The following is an 18,254-nucleotide window of genomic DNA, read 5'->3' on the forward strand; positions in this document are numbered from 1 at the left end:
TTGTGCAGCACCCTTCTTGGATTTTTGGCTGTGTAAATGTATGGCCTAGTTTGGGGACATTTTCCTCTGATTTATTTCCCTGATGATTTCCTCTTTCATTTTTTAAAACAACCGTGAAACTATTGGTTAGATATTAGACCTCTTTTTAAAAATATATTTTATTTATTTATTCATGAGAGACACAGAGAAAGTGACAGAGACATAGGCAGAGGGAGAGAGAGGAGCAGACTCCCTGCAGGAGGCCCAATGCAGGACTCGATCCCAGGACGCCAGGATCACGACCTGAGCCAAAGGCAGATGCTCAACCACTGAGCTGCCCAGGCACCCAATATTGGACCTCTTAAACTGATTGAGATATAGAGAGAGCTCTTATATATCCTCTTGTTTATCTCTATCCTTATCCTGCCTTCTGGAATATTTCTTTGATTTCATATCCGAGTATTTTTACTGAGCTTCAGATTTTCTGTTCTGTAAATATATAAATGATAATTTAGAATTTCCAAGAGCTCTTTTTAATAGCATCTTGTTCTTGTTGCATGGATACAATTTCTTGTCTTAACTTTCTCAGTAGGGAAGAGGAAGTGAAGTTACAGGGAGTGGCCTCATTCCTTTCTAGAGTTTCACCTAATCCTTTATATCTTTTAGCCTTGGTTAAAGGCAAACAGCTACAAAACTCAGTGTTTTAAAAGAGTGATGATTTATGATTTTTCATGGTTCTATGAGTTGGTTAGGATGGCCTCTTACATGCATGTCTGACGGTTGGCAGACTGGTTGGCCTAGCAGAGAGCCTCAGCTGGAATGAATGGCTCATGACTGTTCTGTGTGATCTTTTATCTTCCAATAGGCTAGACCGTTTTTTTTCCTGCATTCAGGGTGGTGAGGATGGGGGCTGCATTCTCTCTCGAGAGGTGTAAGCTTGGAACTGAGTATCATCACTTCCATCACATTGTGTTTTTCAAAATAAGGCTAGCCCAGATTTACGGGATGATCAAATAGATTCTACTTCTTGATGGAAAAAGTTGCATAGAGTGTATGGTTACTTGTCTACCACACTGTTTCCCTTTTGGCACCTTGTCTCACTCTCCACTCTGTTTGCTGTCCAGTTTCAGAGCTAAGCAATTTAAAATTCCTTCATCTGATGTCTGACCTATTTTGATTCAGGTTTGCAGATATCTCCTAGTTTCCTGGAAGATGGAGTTTGTGTTTTATTTCTTGTTCTTGATCCTGGTTGGGGATAATTTTAGAGGGAAGTAGGTGGAAACTACATTCACTTCATTTTAAGGCTGGAAATATTTTCTGTGAAGATGAGAGTACAGGGGTTCAGCATACACGAGAGGAGTGTTGTTCTTTTTCTATTTGTGATGGACAGATTCTTTTCACTTAACCCATTCATCAGTGAATCAAATTTATGAATCTCATACATGTGTTGAGTACTCTGTCATTGCCTTTCATCAGTTTATAATCTTAGGATATAAGATTCTTTTAGAAAAGTGTAACTAACTTCGCCAGGCCTAAGGCTCTAGTACCCCCTGTGGAATTAATAACACTTGGATAATGATGTACTTTAAGCATCCCATAATTTCCAGTGAGGAAGGGGTCACTTTGGCCTGGGTAGTTAAAGGAGGCGGTGTGAAGGCAGATATCAGAAGGGGGGCTAGATTTTGATAAGCAGAGGGTCTGGCCACATCAGGCCTTAGTTGATAAGGACAGGAAGCAATGTGAGCAAAGGAATGGTAGTTAAAAAAAAGTCGAGACTAAGAGAACTGGAGAGAACAGACTGGTGAGAGCAGAGGTTCTCCAGTGGAAAACAAGTAGGATACATAGGGAGAACAGATTATGGATGTCCTTTCAAGCCATAATAAGAGTTTTGCTATGTTCTTTAAGAACTGAAGAAGTTCATTTTTTCTCTTCAAAGCAGATGATCTCTTGGGGGAAAAGTTGTTTGAAAGGGGCGAAACCTATCTCCAGAGAGGTGGAACTTAAATCTTCAACCTAGATGGCAGGAGATGAGAGACTGCTGGGTGCTAAGAGTGGGAACTGAAAGGAATAGCTACAAAATATTATTTTAAATAAAAAATTGTGGTATTGGGGACAACTTACCTGTAGAGGATGAAGATGCATCCTGGTTGGCTCCCTTTGGCTCTAGAGCAGATAAATGATGCTGCAATGGACAGGAGCAGAGAACATTGGGAAGGGGACCTGTCTTAGGGGAAGGAAGACGGGGGCATTGGTGTGTGTTGGATTTGAAGGGGTGTTAGACTTTGGGCAAGGGAAGAGTATGTGACAAAGCCCAGGACCACATCTGAAGGGTACCTGTCGTGGAATTGATGGAGAAAGACGAAAATGAGATAGGCCTGGGAAGTGTCTGTATGGATGTGTGAAAACATGGTTCCTACCCTCAAGGAGGAAGAGGGAGCTTTGTAAGCAAATGCAACAAAAAGCTATGCTGTAAGTACTGTATACCTCTTTCCAGTGGGTAAGGAGCAGGCTGGTCCTAACCATTGAAAGGTGAAGACCCATGATCTGGCTGCTGGCAAGGAGCAGCACATTCTGAAGGGCTACGTGTTCTCCTGAGCATAGTTTTCAGCATGGTGGAGCTACCTGGTCTCTACGTAGAGAGTAACAGTGTTGCTGTTATACACTGTTGAGGTGGATCCTGGACATGCCCAGTCTTTCCTAATGATTTGAATCTTAACCCTTCCATGTAAACAAGGGTGACATCTTTTCCATCACAAGCATTAGATGTTAAACAAATGATGGAGGAATGGGGTTGTATCTCTTAAGAGCCCAGTAAATACTAAGACATTGAACTTTTAAATAACTACTTAAAAATAACATACGATTCTGGTTCCTAAATTAAATATGGTGATGGCTGAGCAATTTTGGAGACAGGGACACTCAACACAGTAATTGTGGCTATGGTATAATTCTGGGCCACCAATACCAAGACAGATGTTTGAATTTTTTATGACAGGACTTGTCAGTGGATGAAAGCTCGTGACTGCAGACCAGCATTGTTGGATGGTCTCCGTGCCACACATGGACTTCTGTGCAGAGAGTCCTTCATGATTGCTAGCTGGTTTTTAGCACTTAGGGTTTGGTCATTTGAATTTGGTTGTCCATATTATAAACCTGACAGTATGCCTTTTAGAAAAGTGAATTGAAGCAGTATTTAATATGATAGAAATTTTAAGTATATGTCCCATTGACAGTAGTTAGTAATTCATTATTATTCTAAAAGGACAGCATGGAGATATGTGATAAATATGACCTATTTTGCTTCTTATTTTATCTGGATCATAACATGTCTGCTTATAATCAGTAGATAAGCCACTCGTTAGCCCCATGACAGCCACTCTTCAGCATTGTGTCTTTTGTGCACAGGGAGACTCATGCACCTATATGCGGTGTGTGTAGACTGCCTGGAAGGGGTTCACAAGATCATCTGCATCAAGTGTAAGTCGCGATGGGATGGCAGCTGGCACCAGCTGGGCACCATGTACACCTACGACATCCTAGCCGCCTCTCCGTGCTGTCAGGTTGGTATGGACCCCACAGGGCGAGCAGCGGATGATCTCAGGCTTCTGTCTCCTGGTGAATGTAGTTAAATAGGGAGAGGGTGAGGAAGGTAGTGAGCAGTCCTAAATCTCACACAAAGTCCAGGACTGATGGCTGACCTAGCACAGTGTGATGAAGCAATTGCTGGAATACTGTGCAGCCATTAAGAGGAGACATTGTAGAGTCATGTACAATTAATGGGAAATGTTTTTAGTGTATTAAGTGAAAAAGGTAATTTATAAAATAGCCTAATAGTATGAAAAGTGACAATGGAAAGGGATCTAGTAACCTGTTACCCAAAGGTTGTCTCTGGATGGTGGGATACTAAGTGGTTCCTTTTGTTTTCTTTTTTGCTTGTAATTTTTTATGGTTTGTATGAGTAACACATACCTCGGTTCTAGTAAGAAAAAGTTCTTATTTAAAAGGAAGAAGGAGGTTTTACTTTCTTTAATAGACATGATTTTCTTTTTGTTCCCTTTCTGTGGGATAGCACAATTAGCCAGGAACTGCCTGCCTGCGTGGTATTGGAGGTTGAAAGATCTGTAATCCTTAAAGTACTGCTAAGAGGAAGCATTTTCCAAAACTTAGGCGTCACCAGAAAAAAAGGGAAGTAATAGCCTGTAAAAACACATTAAATAAGTCCATGGAAACACCAGAGACAAAACAAAATCCTTGAAAGTACATTGGGTTCATTTAGGGAAAGAGAAAGGGAAGAGAAAGCCTTGTCATTCCTTAATATTCACGGATAGGAAAGAATTTTCCTTTGCTCTTTGGTCACTGAGTTGGCTTTTAATATAAATAACTGATAAACACCTTTATTTATTTTTTTTTAGTTTTTATTTATTTATGATAGTCACACACACAGAGAGAGAGAGAGAGAGAGAGGCAGAGACACAGACAGAGGGAGAAGCAGGCTCCATTCACCGGGAGCCCGACGTGGGATTCGATCCCGGGTCTCCAGGATCGTGCCCTGGGCCAAAGGCAGGCGCCAAACCGCTGCGCCACCCAGGGATCCCGATAAACACCTTTATTAATTACTACATAGCTTTGTATCTTTAGACTATGGTTTGATTTTTTTAAGAAGAATATCCTGTGAAAAACTGTCGGCTGAGTGAAAAGTTTGGTGGAGTGGGTATTTCAACTCTACTTTGTCTCTACTAGTGTTCTCAAAGAGATGTATGGCCATGAGAGACCCAAATGGTCATCCATAGCCTTTCATTTGACTCCAGATAGGACTGACTACTTTTCTGCTATTCTAATATATTGACCACATTTCCGTTTTAAAATTCCATCAGCCTTGGAAATGGATCTCATTTAGTATGTGCTGTAGGATTTTGTAATGCTCACTATGCTGCAGTGCCAGGTCTTGAGATGAGAGAAACAGAAGGAAGTGGTTCCTCTCTCTTTACACACACGAGAGAGGGTTCTCTTTTAAAAAAACCAAGGAAGTGAAAGAGTTTGGGGCCATTTGTTGATGCTAGAAAGGACCTGGGAGAGCTAGTTCAGCCTCCTTGTTTTCCACACATAGTGGAGGTCTTTTTACCCAAGTCTTTACAAATGTGTCACAGCCATGCTAAAACCTATAGTTCCCAGTCTACTGTTCTTTATACTATACCACTGAAAGGCAGCGGGTTTATTTCCTTATCTTTAAGGAGGAAAGTAGAATGGCATCCTGCCATAGCTAACCTGTTGGTACTCATGAATTTCTTCCTTAAAACAATGTAAGCCCAGACCTTTGTTTTTGGGCCTCCAACTAAAATGGAAAACATGTTTAATTACTCTTTGGCTTTTAGAAAAATGTCAGTCAACTACAGTTCGCTCTTGAACAACATGGGGGTTAGAGGCCCTGACCCCCATGCAGCCGAAAATCTGCATATAACTTTTGACTCCTTAACACTTGGCACTTAACTACTAGTAGCCTACTATTGACCAGAAGGCTTACTGATAACATAGTTGATTAATCTATTTTGTTAATACTGTATTCTTACAATAAAGTAAGGTAGAAGAAAGAAAACATTATTAAGAAAATAGTAAGGCAATAAATTTGTAGTATTATATTACTGTATTTATTTTTTTTTAAGTATGCTTATAAGTAGACCCGTGCAGTGCAACCTATGTTGTTCAAGGGTCAGCTTGAACAGCTGAACCATGTTGTTCAACCCGCTATGAAGGTACAAGTGTTAGATGCTACTAAGGAATCAAGAGAAGTCTTCTAATAAGACTTTTAGCCAAAAATAAGCTAATGGTTAATTATTTGAAAGGAATAACAGACTGAAGAGAGAGGTTGGCCCAGAATCCCGCTTTTGTTGTTCAAAGTGATTAGTCAGCTAAAAGGGAATTTATCTTAGCTCCAGAAAGGTCGTCCATGTCATGGCTAAGAATGTAGACTTTGGAATAGCTACTTTGGTTCAATTCTCAGCCTTTCTGCTTCCTATCTACATGGTCTTGGCCATCTATCACTATATGCCTGTTTCTTCATCAAAAATTCATCTACTACCACATACCACCCATGAGTGTATTGAGGACAAAACGAGATTATAATTTTTATTACGTTATTACAACAAATTCTAAATTGAGAGTCTGTTGTATTTATCATTTCTGATTATTCATTTAAGTTCTTGGAACCTTTTGAATGTGCTCTTAGAGACCCAGGTGTGAATGAAGATCTGGTGTGTGTGGTTTCCAGAAGCCTCAGGATAGACAGAGCACTTCTCCGTGGATTGTTAATTTTGCTGGAGTATTTTCAGGAAATTTTATTTTTACATCAAAGAAAAGTGTAGTAAGGAGCGGAATGAGAAATATATATGAATTTTTAGAATAAACTCAACACATTCCATGAAGTTTCATGAGGCTTTGAATGAGGGAAGTCAGCATCAGCCACTCTTTATAACCCACAGGGAAAGGGTGTCCTATTGTTAGGGGAACTTCAGTGGAGAAGTTCAGGCAGTGCGAGTTTAGAATTTTCTTCCTACCAGTAGATGCAACTGCTAGCAGGGCTGCCTATCCAGAGAGAAATCAGGAGTCAATCTGTCAGATTGATGGTGAATATTTGAATATACATATCTTTTGCTCTGTATACCTTGCCTTCCATCATAAGAGGGATGCTTCGCCAAACTCTTGGTGGGGGCTTCTCAGGCATAATAGTGTTGCACTTTGGCTTAGGTGACCTTGACAGTGTCTTGAGGCAGGAGGGCATGGTGGCTCACGCATCTGTGTTTTCCCCCCCCAGGCCCGCCTGAACTGTAAGCACTGCGGGAAGCCTGTGATAGACGTGCGGATTGGGATGCAGTACTTCTCCGAGTACAGCAACGTCCAGCAGTGTCCGCACTGTGGGAACCTGGACTACCATTTCGTGAAGCCATTTTCCTCCTTCAAAGTTCTTGAAGCTTATTGATGAAAGCTTTGCTTTAGTAATAGCTATTTTATTGACTTTATTTCTTTATTACATATCTTTTATAGGGAAACATTCTGTGACATTACCTTCTTTTCTAATTTAAAGGAGGGTTCCTTTGCGTATGTGTGCCACTAACATGGGGTTGGCCCCTTGCCCTCTCTCAACTCCTGAGTGTTAGTCTGTGGTCCCTATGAGAGCCCAAACGGATGGTTCTGGGGTAGCGGTTCACTGCTGGGGAGGATAGGGTGAACTTAACTAGCAAAGGGATTCTGTGGTTAGGAACTAAAAGCACAGTAGGAGTTGGAAGGAAAGTCTTATTAAAATGTTAACTGTCCAAAGACCCACTTTCAGATCTTCTCTGGGCCCTGGGAAAACCCCGTGACGCGTGAATGTAAGTCTGTGCCTGGGGATCTGACAGCATAGTAGTCGCCTGGGTTCTGTGTTCAGCTGTGCACACTGACTCACAGATCGTTCAAAGTGGACATGAGTGTTCTTTCTATCACTGTTGTGATTTAGCAGGCAGTTTTCCTACTGAAAATATATCCAAATCATAAGACATAAGAAAACGAATGGTGTTAATGGATATTTGTAGGTAAAGTGACCTGTAACAGAGAGAATATGCTAAATGAATTTGGAAGTGATGCATACTGACTCCAGGGGCCAAGAACACGCAGAATCCTGTCCTTGGAATTGTGTCCTTGAAGTTGGTCAAATGAGCTCATAAGGAGAATCCACGAATGACCTGGTTTGGGTGGTATGGTTGTATGTCGGCTGCTCTGTCGAAGTGCTGTTTGATGTCGCATCCCTCTCACAGGTCAGTCCCACAGCCATAGACCCTAACTGGTGGTTTCAGAACCATCATTACCATGCTTTGTCTTCCACAAAATTGTTATGGCCACATTTTACCCATTTGATGCTGAGTTTTCCAAATCATAGGTTTGACTTTAAGAAAGAAAGGAAAAAATTGCTTGTGAGGATGTGAGGAATATGATAATAATTTTAATATTTTACTTTAAAGTGTGTTTCATTTTTCAAAACCACTGATTGTAATGTGTTAACGGTATGTTTGAAAATAGATTGTTTTGAAGCTCTCCATGACACTTAACCAGTAGTGAAAAAAGATGATAATTTAAATAACTTGATTAATCAGAGCATTGAGCTTTCCAAAAACCAGCCTTTTGTTAATTAGAGCTTGATGATTTAAATGACTGACATCCCATATCGTCATAGAATTGGAATTGGAATATGACTTCTTATAAATGAATTTGATAATTTCAAGTCTTACACACATATATGCTAGTAAAATGCTGAAAATACAGTCTTTTATGGATAGCCAAATTTGGGGTTATATGAACAGTTTGTATGACTCATTTGGTTTATGCCATTTTTTTTTCCCTCAGAAAAACAGCTGTTTTTCCTCTCAGAAGTGTTTAGGTATTACTGCCAGCAAGTTTCAGCTCTACTGTATGAAATATTTGATGTTTTGTTTGAAACAAGAGAGCATTGTAGAATCAGTATATCGACTAATTCTTATCTTTCAGTTTGGATGATTATACTTCGGTTTACTGCATCTAGTTTGGTGTTTGATGGTCTGAAAAATATTTCACAGTGGGGCGAAATGCTCAATGTCTCTGCGAAGCCACAAATCGATATTGCTCTGACAGTATTCGATGCAACTGCAAATATCTGTAGGACATAGCCCTTGCAAATTTGTCCTTAATACACAAAGCTGCATTTGTGAATTAACCGGTTCCCCATTGATTCTGTCATGTACCAAGTATAAAAATTGGTAAGTTTCTCATGTCCTGAGAGTAATATTTGGATTTCAGTTCTGAATTTACAATGGATAGTAAAATATTTGTAATGCTATTTTTTAATCCACTTAAGATTTTATCCCTATTATTGCTTATTATTGATGTTCTGGATCTTAGAGTTTATGTATAGATCCCATTCACAAGCCCCTTGGCCTAAAACTGCTGTGAATGTGTTATCTGATGCATACTGTATTTTCTCCTTCTTTTGGTTTCTACTCTCTGAAAAATAAGGAGGAGAAGATTTATCCTGTAATTAGATAAAGTTTGCTTTTGGCCTTTCTTTGGACAAGAAAGTTAGGATTCTGTGGATGCTGCAGTTCTGTAAAAGGAGAGGCAGAGATATCATCTGAGGGTATTGTTTGCCTTTAAAGCATCACATTCTCAGCTAAAGTAGAAAATCTGGCTTATTTGAGAATAAAATATAATGAATATGCAATAGTGTGGAGAATAAATCTTATTTTGGAAATCTGCTGACCTGAGTATTTTCACCACACTTTATCAAAGTACCTTGCTCTGAAGACCTTGGTGGAAATTGGAGCATGTCAAAAAAAAAAAAAAAAAAAAAGACTACTTTTATTATGGTGTGGATATTAAAGGATATCATCACCCAAGAGATCCATTTTCCGTGTTTCTGATAAATAGTGTTCAATAAAATGAACCACTCAGAAGTGTTTAATAATTTCAAAGTGATTTTTCATCTGTTCTAACTTTTTTTTTCCCTATCATTTATTTTTAAGAGTTCTGTACCTGGAACAAATAAAGTTTTACCTGCTTGAGTTCAGTGAGAAACCATTTCTGATGGCTTTATCATTTCCTCTTCAGGCTGACTCAGTTCTCCACTCTCTTCTTGTTGCATCTGAAGCAAGTGATACACCGAGTTTATCAACTGCTTGAATAAAAGATAGACGTTGGCTGTGAAATTGAAGAGTGGAGTGTATTATTCTATTCTAAGTGAGAAAGAGCTCTCCCTAGTCTTAATTTCCAGTTTTTGCAAAGGAAGTTTATTTTCAGAGTAAAAAGTATTTTCATATCTTTTGAGGGGACGTTAGCTCATCAGGAAAGAATATTATTAGGTGTTTAACTACTAACATTTAGGCTGATGCATAACTTATTAGACCCTGAAAACTAATTTGCTGAAATCTGTTTTGTCCTGTAAGACCAACCCTTAACGTACAGTCTGTTTTCCTGTGCTCAGGTCAGGACCTCCACTTGGCTTTTCCTCTTTGGTCTCCCGTTTGCAGCTCTTAACAGTTTTAGTTGGACTTTTGAGGAGGACTTGAGGAGAAAGTGCATCTGTTCAGTGTTTTGGTTCCTTTAATAGGATGCTGCCTAACCCAGCTCATTTCTATGTCCTGTTGTTGACTTTGTTATTCTTGCAGGTAATTGAAAGAAAATGTAATGGATGGGCGTCATTAAAACCAGCTCAAAAATATATTCTTGTCCTAAAGATTTCTTGTCAAGATGTCTTGGATTGCACTTTTGTTGAGGGAAGACAGTGTAAATAGTTAAAGAATGTTGATAAAACTGAAACATTTGGTTATGGAATTGTGTGTGGTGTTTGAAGGTTTCTGTTTGTGAAATGTATGTATTAAAAATAATAAAATTTCAGAAACTAATATTGTACTCTTCAGTGTGTCACTTAATTTTTTATTTGGGCTTCAAGGTTTCAGAGCTTGGGGTTGTTTGATCAGAAAAGACAGGGAAGACTTTCTGGGTTTTGATCACTGCTCAAGGTCACAGTCACTACTGCAGTTCACAAGAACTGTGGACGTTATATGCTGTTTGATGGTGGTGTGTTGCATGCAGCCTACCTTCACAATAAAATAAGTGTTGCTGTACTAGTAGATTGGTCCCATATGGATAGTCCAAAATTATTGTTCTGGTTATAGAGAATTCTATTGAATGGGTAAATAGTCCTATTCTACAGATTTTTCTGTGGTTCTGAGGCCTGTAACAATTTTCATAATGAAAAGACTTGATCATATGCTTCTTCATTGTAAGAAAATGAAAACTGAGTTGTAATTAAAACTATTGTGACTTTATGCACTGTGGTCAGGTATGTTTTATCTTTTAAATCTCATTGTTCCTTTCATTTCAAATATCATTCTCAGCTAGTGGATTGAAAGCCACAAAAAACATTAGAATAGGATAAGATGTGGAAATGTGAGTGAGGGAAGTGTCTCTAGTCTACCAGTGGATTCAAAGGCCTGACTTCCCACTTACTACAGACATCTTATGCATACATTTATTTTATTTAAAGGCTTAAGGACATGAGATATTGTGGTTTCTGCTGGTGTAATTTATGTCAACAAAATTCCTTTGCAGTTGTAAGAAAAATACACTTCTTACTGTGACAGAGCTGAAAGAAGAAACAAAGTTAAGCAGTGATTGATAAGAATTAAGTTTAATGGGAGAAGAATCTTGTTTGTTTGTAGTGGTTTCCAGTTTCTTTAAATCTGGCTTATATTGTTTTCACTCAAATTTAGCAGCAGTTAGATTGCTAATTATGCAGGCTATTTCTCTAGTAAAGAGTTAAATTTTGGAAGAAAAAAGCTGGCTTTGAGCTTGTATTCTTTTCATGTTTCGTTAGCTGGCCATAGTTGGGATAAGTCCTATTTAATGAATATGAAATATCTTTGAAGATAGTTACAAATTATTTTAAGTAGTTTTTGTTTGTTTGTTTTTTGTTTTCTTGTTTTTAGGGAATATTTTTCTTCTAATGATGGCCTCTAGTTTTGTGGTAATGACTTTATACAAGCTCAATCTGGTATTGCTATGCCTCAGGGACAGCAAAATGAAAATTAACAAAGCACTTTGTTTTATGGAGTTCAGTAGAACGACACTGTTTACATTTGTTGGTGTTCAGCAAATGGAATCGGCCACCATTGCATCATTTCCTGGTGATGGATACCATGCCAAGTGGTTCTGATACACGTGATTGATAGTTTAGGTCATATCTTAAAATCAAGTTTAGAACTATCTAGCTAAATTTCTCACAAACCTAAAAGTAAAGAACTCATAGCCATAAAAGTCTAGAATTTAAGAGATACCAGAATTTAGAGCAAGGGCTATGTTTTCAGTTGTATTCACAGTAGTGCATGTTAAATTGTATTGACTGTTGTATTTATTTTAGAGAGAAACAGAGACCCTGAGAATTTAAATCTATATAATAAATTGACATAGTTAATAGCTGAGAGTAGTAAGCCTGGGTTTCCTCTCAATCCTCCAGATAAGATCAACGAATGGGCATTTTGTTTTCAGGTGAGAGATCACTTTGGGTTTGCTTTCTTCATTGTAAGAAGGCAGATTTAAAAGGTATAGTAGCCCTTGCTTTGGCTGCACAGGTTCTAAAATGGAAATAATTCTGAGACGCTCCACTGATTCCTGTATAAGGGTGACAAGTACATTTGAAAGCATCCCCTATTTTTAGAAGAAAAAAAATAAGCAGGAACATTTTTATAAAAGGGAAAAATAGTATTTGAAATCAGTAATTGTGTCTTTCCTCATTTTTCATGCATTAATTTATTGACATTTGTTCCCTTTTGTTGAGCATTGCTTGAGAGAGGAAGGTGACACTTCAATAGTCTACACTAAGAATCCATCATTTTATTCGCTTTGTGATCTGATTTTCAGTTATGTTTTGATTCAAACATGCCCTGCTGTTGGATTTGATAGCCTTGGTCTCTGCAATTTGGGCAGGGTTTTCCTCTTTTCTAACTTTTCAGTTTGTCTTGGTGTGTTTCATTTTCAGCTTCTCACTATTTTGTCTGAAGCTCAGACTTTTCTGAGTTGCTAAACCTGAGCACTTTATTTGTATTCCACACAGCCTTAGGGGTTAGAAATGCTGGTTATATATGTGTTTCAGAGACTTAAGATTTTTCATGGTACAGGGGCTATATCTTGAGGTAGTAATTAGCAATACTCCAAATTACTGTAATACCATGTGTGGGCAATCGGTGCCTTCCTTATACTTGTTTTCATCACATTAACTTCACACATTTTTCTTTTTTTCAAATCACACATTTTTCTGAAGCTCTCTTGTGGTTTATAAAAAAGTAAAGCTAAAGTGAAGCCCTAGACTAGAGTTTGAGGCTCCAGAACCCCCTGGCTCTAAAAAAGAGTGGGCAAGGGAGCAAAATGGTGGCAGTTCTGGGGACTACTGTGAATATTTCAAAAGGGATGTAACATGGCCCAACCACGAGATTGCACAGAATATCTAAAAGATCAATTTATTTTTGGCAGGACTTGTCGCAACCTTGGTTATCTCATCAGAGACACTGGCAGTAGCATATGTCTCTGATGAATAATATATGAGAAAACAAATGAATTACTACCTATTAAATGGTGTTTATTTTACAGACATAATCTTTCAGAACAGGATAAGGTCAAGTTAGGTGGGGGTCTTTGGCGATGGCAGAGTTTGGAAAATGACGTTTTTTAGAAGTGTCTACTTTTTCTAATCTTTTTCTATCTGCTGTGATACTTTTGCCTTATCTTTTTCATACCTGCCCATCTGTCTTTTCTACCTTGTCCTTTCTCCTGCCTGTCCTGTTGTATCAAGTTTCTTAACCACTGGAATAATGGTAAAAGCTCCCTGACCAACCCAGACATGAATTAGTTAACACATTTGAAAAGTTAGTTAAAAAAAGAGATCCCTACAATTGGCGTAGGGATAGACAAGTTAGTTGATCACTAGAGGAATACAGTAGACCCATACTTACATATGTGGCCAATTGATTTTTAATACAGGTGTAAAGAGAATTTGGTGAAGAAAGGGCAGTGAAACACATGATGCTGGAACAATTTGCTATCCATATGCAAAAAACAACTAAACCTGGATCTATACTCACACTATATTAAAAAGAAATTCAGAGTGGATAATAGATCTAAGTGTAAAATCTGTAAAAAGCTTCTGCACAGCGAGGGAAAAAATAAGGCTAAAAGGCAGCATATGGAATGGGAGAAGATATTTGCAAATGACATATCTGATAAAGGGCTAATATCCAAAGCATAAAGAACTGATAACAACTTAACACCCCAAAACCAAATAACCCAATTAAAAAATGGGCAGAAGACATGCACGGACATTTCTCCAAAAAAGACTTACAGATGACCAGCACATACGTGAAAAAGTGTTCAACATCACTCATCAGGGAAATGCAAACCAAAACTACAATGAGGTATCACTTCATACCTGTCAGAATTGCTAAAATCAACACAAACAACAAATGTTGGCAAGGATATGGAGAAAAAGGAACCTTCATGGACTGTTGGTGGGAATGCAAACTAGTACAACCACTGGAAAACAGTATGGGGGTTCTTCAAAAAATAAAAATAGAACTGACCTATGATCCAGTAATTGCACTACTATTTACCCCCAAAATACAAAAGCACTAATTGAGAGTGATGCATGCACCCCTATGTTTATTGTAGCATTATTTATAATAGCCAGACTATGGAGGCAGCCCAAGTGTCCATCAAAAGATGAGTGAATAGATACGGTGTGTGTGTATACACACACACACACACACACACACACACACACACACACAACGGCATATTATTCAGCCATAAAAATAGATCTTGCCAAAAAAAAAAAAAAATAGATCTTGCCATTCGCAACAACATGGGTAGACCTAAGAGTATAATGCTAAGTGAAATAAGTTAGAGAAAGGCAAATACCACATGATTTCACCCCAATGTAGGATTTAAGAAACAAACTGGACAAGCAAACAGACCAAGAAACAGACTTTTTTTCTTTTTTTAAGATTTTATTTATTTGTTCATGAGAGACACAGAGGCAGAGACAGGGCAGGAACGAGAAACAAGCTCCCTGCAGGGAGCCCAATGTGGGAAGCCCAATGTGGGACTCGATCCCAGGAAGCTGGGATCATGCCCCAAGCCAAAGGCAGATGCTCAACCACGGACCCACCCAGGCATCCCCAAGAAACAGATTTTTAACTGCAGATAACAAACTGATGGTTCAGAGAGGAGGTGGGTGAAATGGGTGATAGGGATAAAAGAGTACAGTTATGATGAAAAGAAAATCTAAAAATCTGAAGATGAATGAGTAGGATTTTAGTAAAATTAAGAACTTTTCAAAGTTACTGGTGAGAATGAAGATGAACCACAGACCGGAAGAAAAGGACTTGTGTCCAGAATCTATGAAGAACTCCCAAAATATAGTAAAACAAACAAACAAACAAAAGGCAAAATAACTGAACACTTTGCTAAAAAAATAAGAATGGTAAATGAACACATAATAAGACGTTCAACATAATCATTAGGGTAATGCCAATTAAAACCACAATGAAATATCACTACGCACCCACTGGAATGACTATGATTATAGACAGAATACCAGTTGCGGCCAAGTTGTGAGGTACCAAACTCACATTTGTTGCTGATGGTGAACCATCTGGCAGTTTCCTAAAAAGTTAATTGTGCTTATTCTGTGTCCCCACCATTCTACTCTGTGTATATACCCAAGAGAAATGAAAGCATGTCCATAGGAAGACTCGTTCTTGAGTGTTTATAGCAGCTTTATTTGTAATAGCCACAAAACAGAAGCAAACCAAATGTCCATCAGCAGGAGATTGGGTGAACAAAATGTGGGATATGTATACAATAGAATATAACTCGGCAGTAAAAAGGAGCAAACTATTGATAATATGCAACAACATGGGTGAATCTCAGATGACACTGAAGGGAAGAAACCAGAGGAAAAAAAGAGTACATACCTTATGATTCCATTTATATAAAACTTGCTAAAATGCAAATAAATCTATAGTGTGCTGTCAGTAGTTGCCTGGGGCTGGGCAGAGAGTTATTATTGGAGAGGAGAGAGAGAAAATGGTGACAAAGGGGTGGGAAGAAACTTTTGGGGGCTACTGATATGTACATAATCTTGATTGTGATGATGATTTCATAGGTGTATCCATTTGTTAAAACTTGTGTACTTTAAATGTGTGCTTTATTGTATGTTAATTATACCTTCATAAAGCAGAGAGATACCCCCCTACCAAGGGATGCCCTATACCATAAACATTTTATTTAAATTAAAATCAGGAATACTCATTCATGACATATTCTGTTCTTTTGTTTTAGTGTGTGGTTCCTGCACAATGGTGCAGTTGTGGCATCTTGCTGCCTTTGCTGCAATATCTTTTGTGGTGCATTCTCTAAGAGTACTTCCTGTTGGGTTTTCTTTAAAACGGAACAAGAACTTAAAGACACAGGAGAAACCATAAATATAATAACTCTTTACCCTTTTGGGATTTCTGTCCTCTAATATTTAAGTGTTTTATTCTGACATTTAGTTCAACAATGTTTTTGTGTATGTGTGTGAGAGAATTGCCTTATTTCCAAACATCCTACTGAGTTATTGAAACAGTATTTTCTTTTTATAATTAAGCGTGATTGGTAGGTATAGTATTTGTATTAAATTACATTATTGCAGTGACAAATATAACTGGCATGAACAAGTTCGGGAACAAACATGGACTAACCCTTGGTTAGCACACAACTGTGTAGTGGGGAGGGAAACTGTAGGCAGAGAGCCTACCAGCCACAAGCGTTCATCACAGTGCAGCTTTATGACATGAGTTAGAGTCAGTGCATTTGTTGGATTGACTAAGCAAATGTCCGTTGAGAGCTGAAGCTCTCGATGCTTACTTTCTTCACCTGTAAATATTAAGAGTCCCTACCTGAAACAAGGGTATTATTAAGAGTTAAGTGAAACAGTGTAAATAAATGGCTCTCTGCAATCCCTGGCATGTAGTAAGTGCTGAAAATGTGCCTTATTATGGTTATGTATGTTATTTCAGAAAGCATTCTTACAATGGCAGGGCAGGAAAGACTCAGAGATTATCTGACTCACTCTGTTTATTTTACAGGTGAAGAACGTGGTTCAACACATCAGCATACAGGGCTGAAGGTCTTGGTGTGTCACCAAAAGTGGGTAACCCAAAGGAAGGCTCTCTGGAGGCTTCTTACAGAGGGGCTCTTGAAAACCTAGGGTGTTCTCTGATACTATGGAGGAATTGCAGACCTTATGTCACTCCTAAAAGAGCTTCGAGAGCAGTCTTCCTAGTTCAGAAGGATGGTCGCTTTCAATAGCTGTGAACATTTTAAAATCAGTGGGCGTGTGAAGCAAGGCAGCAAGGTAAGAAGGCAGTTGAGAAGGTTGTGGGATGAATAAACATGAAATCTGATTTAGGAAGGTGGGTTAGAAATTTTGTGAAAGCCGTATTTGTTTTTCTCCACTTGGGTTTAGCTTCAAACTGAGACCTACGCTCCAAAACCTACTTCTTGGGCTGGAAAATAGTTCATTTCTTCCCCTTGGTGGTGAAAACAAAGAGCTGGCCATCTGTTTTGTTATAGTGATAATATCTTCACTTGAAGCATGCCCATGAAGGATGGGCAGTGCTCCACACTCATGACTTAGTGCAGTGAATGCCACTTGCAGATGATAATACTTGCTTGGAATGTGATAGAAACAGATTATGATCATTCTTTCTAGTCAGGACAATGCCCTTTGGTGTTGGAGGTTTGCTTCTACTGGCCCCATCCAGCTTGGGTGTCCTAGGTTGCAAGATATGTCTGTTGAAATGCTGGAGAGTCATTAACCCCCAGTGGGCATCTGAACTCGCTCAGCCAACAGGGCCAGTGCCTGGCAGCAGTGCTGCTGGTTTCAGAGGCAGGAGGCTCCGGTTTATATTGTGCCTCTTACACTCAGGCAAATCACTTAATCTTTCTGTTACAGCATGCTTTAACATTTGCTTTCTGTTATAGCATGAAAATACAAATACCAAGGCAGCTGGGTGGCTCAGTGGTTGAGCATCTGCCTTTGGCTCAGGGCTTGAGCCTGAGGTCCTGGGATCGAGTTTCGCATTGGGCTCCCTTCAGGGAGCCTGCTTCTCCCCCTGCCTATGTCTCTGCCTCTCTGTGTCTCTCATGAATATATAAGTAAAATCTTTAAAGCAAATACAAATACCAACTTTCTAATGTTCTTAGAGTGAGATTTAATGAATTAATAGGCTAAATGAATTTATAAGCTCATCAATGAGAAATAGACATGAGACATTATTAAAATGAGCAAGTCAGTGATATTCCATTTAATTCTACTTTGAAGATGTTTGTTTATTTGTGTATTTATTTGAGAAAGCACATGAGTGAGAGCGCAAACAGGGGGCTAGGGGTGGGAGGAGCAGAGGAAGAGGGGCAGGCAGATTCTGGTGTAGGGCTTGATCTTGCAACCCTGAGATCATGACCTGAGCCAAAATCAAGAGTTGGATGCTTAATTGACTGAGCCACCCAGGTGCCCAATTCTACTTTAAAACAGTAGCATCTATCCCAGATGCCTTTGATCCCTGGTTTTAGATAGCTGTGACTGTGTTACTTTCACCTGTCAACCTTGACATGCTAAATGCTATCTAATTCAACTTTTATTGAGATACACTGTTTACTGAGCATGTACTATGTGCACA

At 38.8% G+C, this 18,254-nt stretch overlaps 1 protein-coding gene across 1 annotated transcript in view; it reads left to right on the forward strand.

Moving 5' to 3' along the window:
• The window catches only part of HECA (hdc homolog, cell cycle regulator), a 46,831-nt gene extending 36,449 nt beyond the window's left edge, over positions 1 to 10,382 (forward strand). The window contains exons 3-4 of the mRNA XM_041742784.1: positions 3,385 to 3,539; positions 6,788 to 10,382. Coding sequence (XP_041598718.1) covers positions 3,385 to 3,539; positions 6,788 to 6,952 — 320 coding nt within the window. The 3' untranslated portion in view covers positions 6,953 to 10,382. The remainder of the gene's footprint in view (positions 1 to 3,384; positions 3,540 to 6,787) is intronic.
• The last annotated feature ends 7,872 nt before the right edge of the window (positions 10,383 to 18,254 follow it).

The sequence above is a fragment of the Vulpes lagopus genome, chromosome 2 (genome assembly GCF_018345385.1).
Source record: "Vulpes lagopus strain Blue_001 chromosome 2, ASM1834538v1, whole genome shotgun sequence".
In the NCBI taxonomy this organism is placed as follows: Eukaryota; Metazoa; Chordata; class Mammalia; order Carnivora; family Canidae; genus Vulpes; species Vulpes lagopus.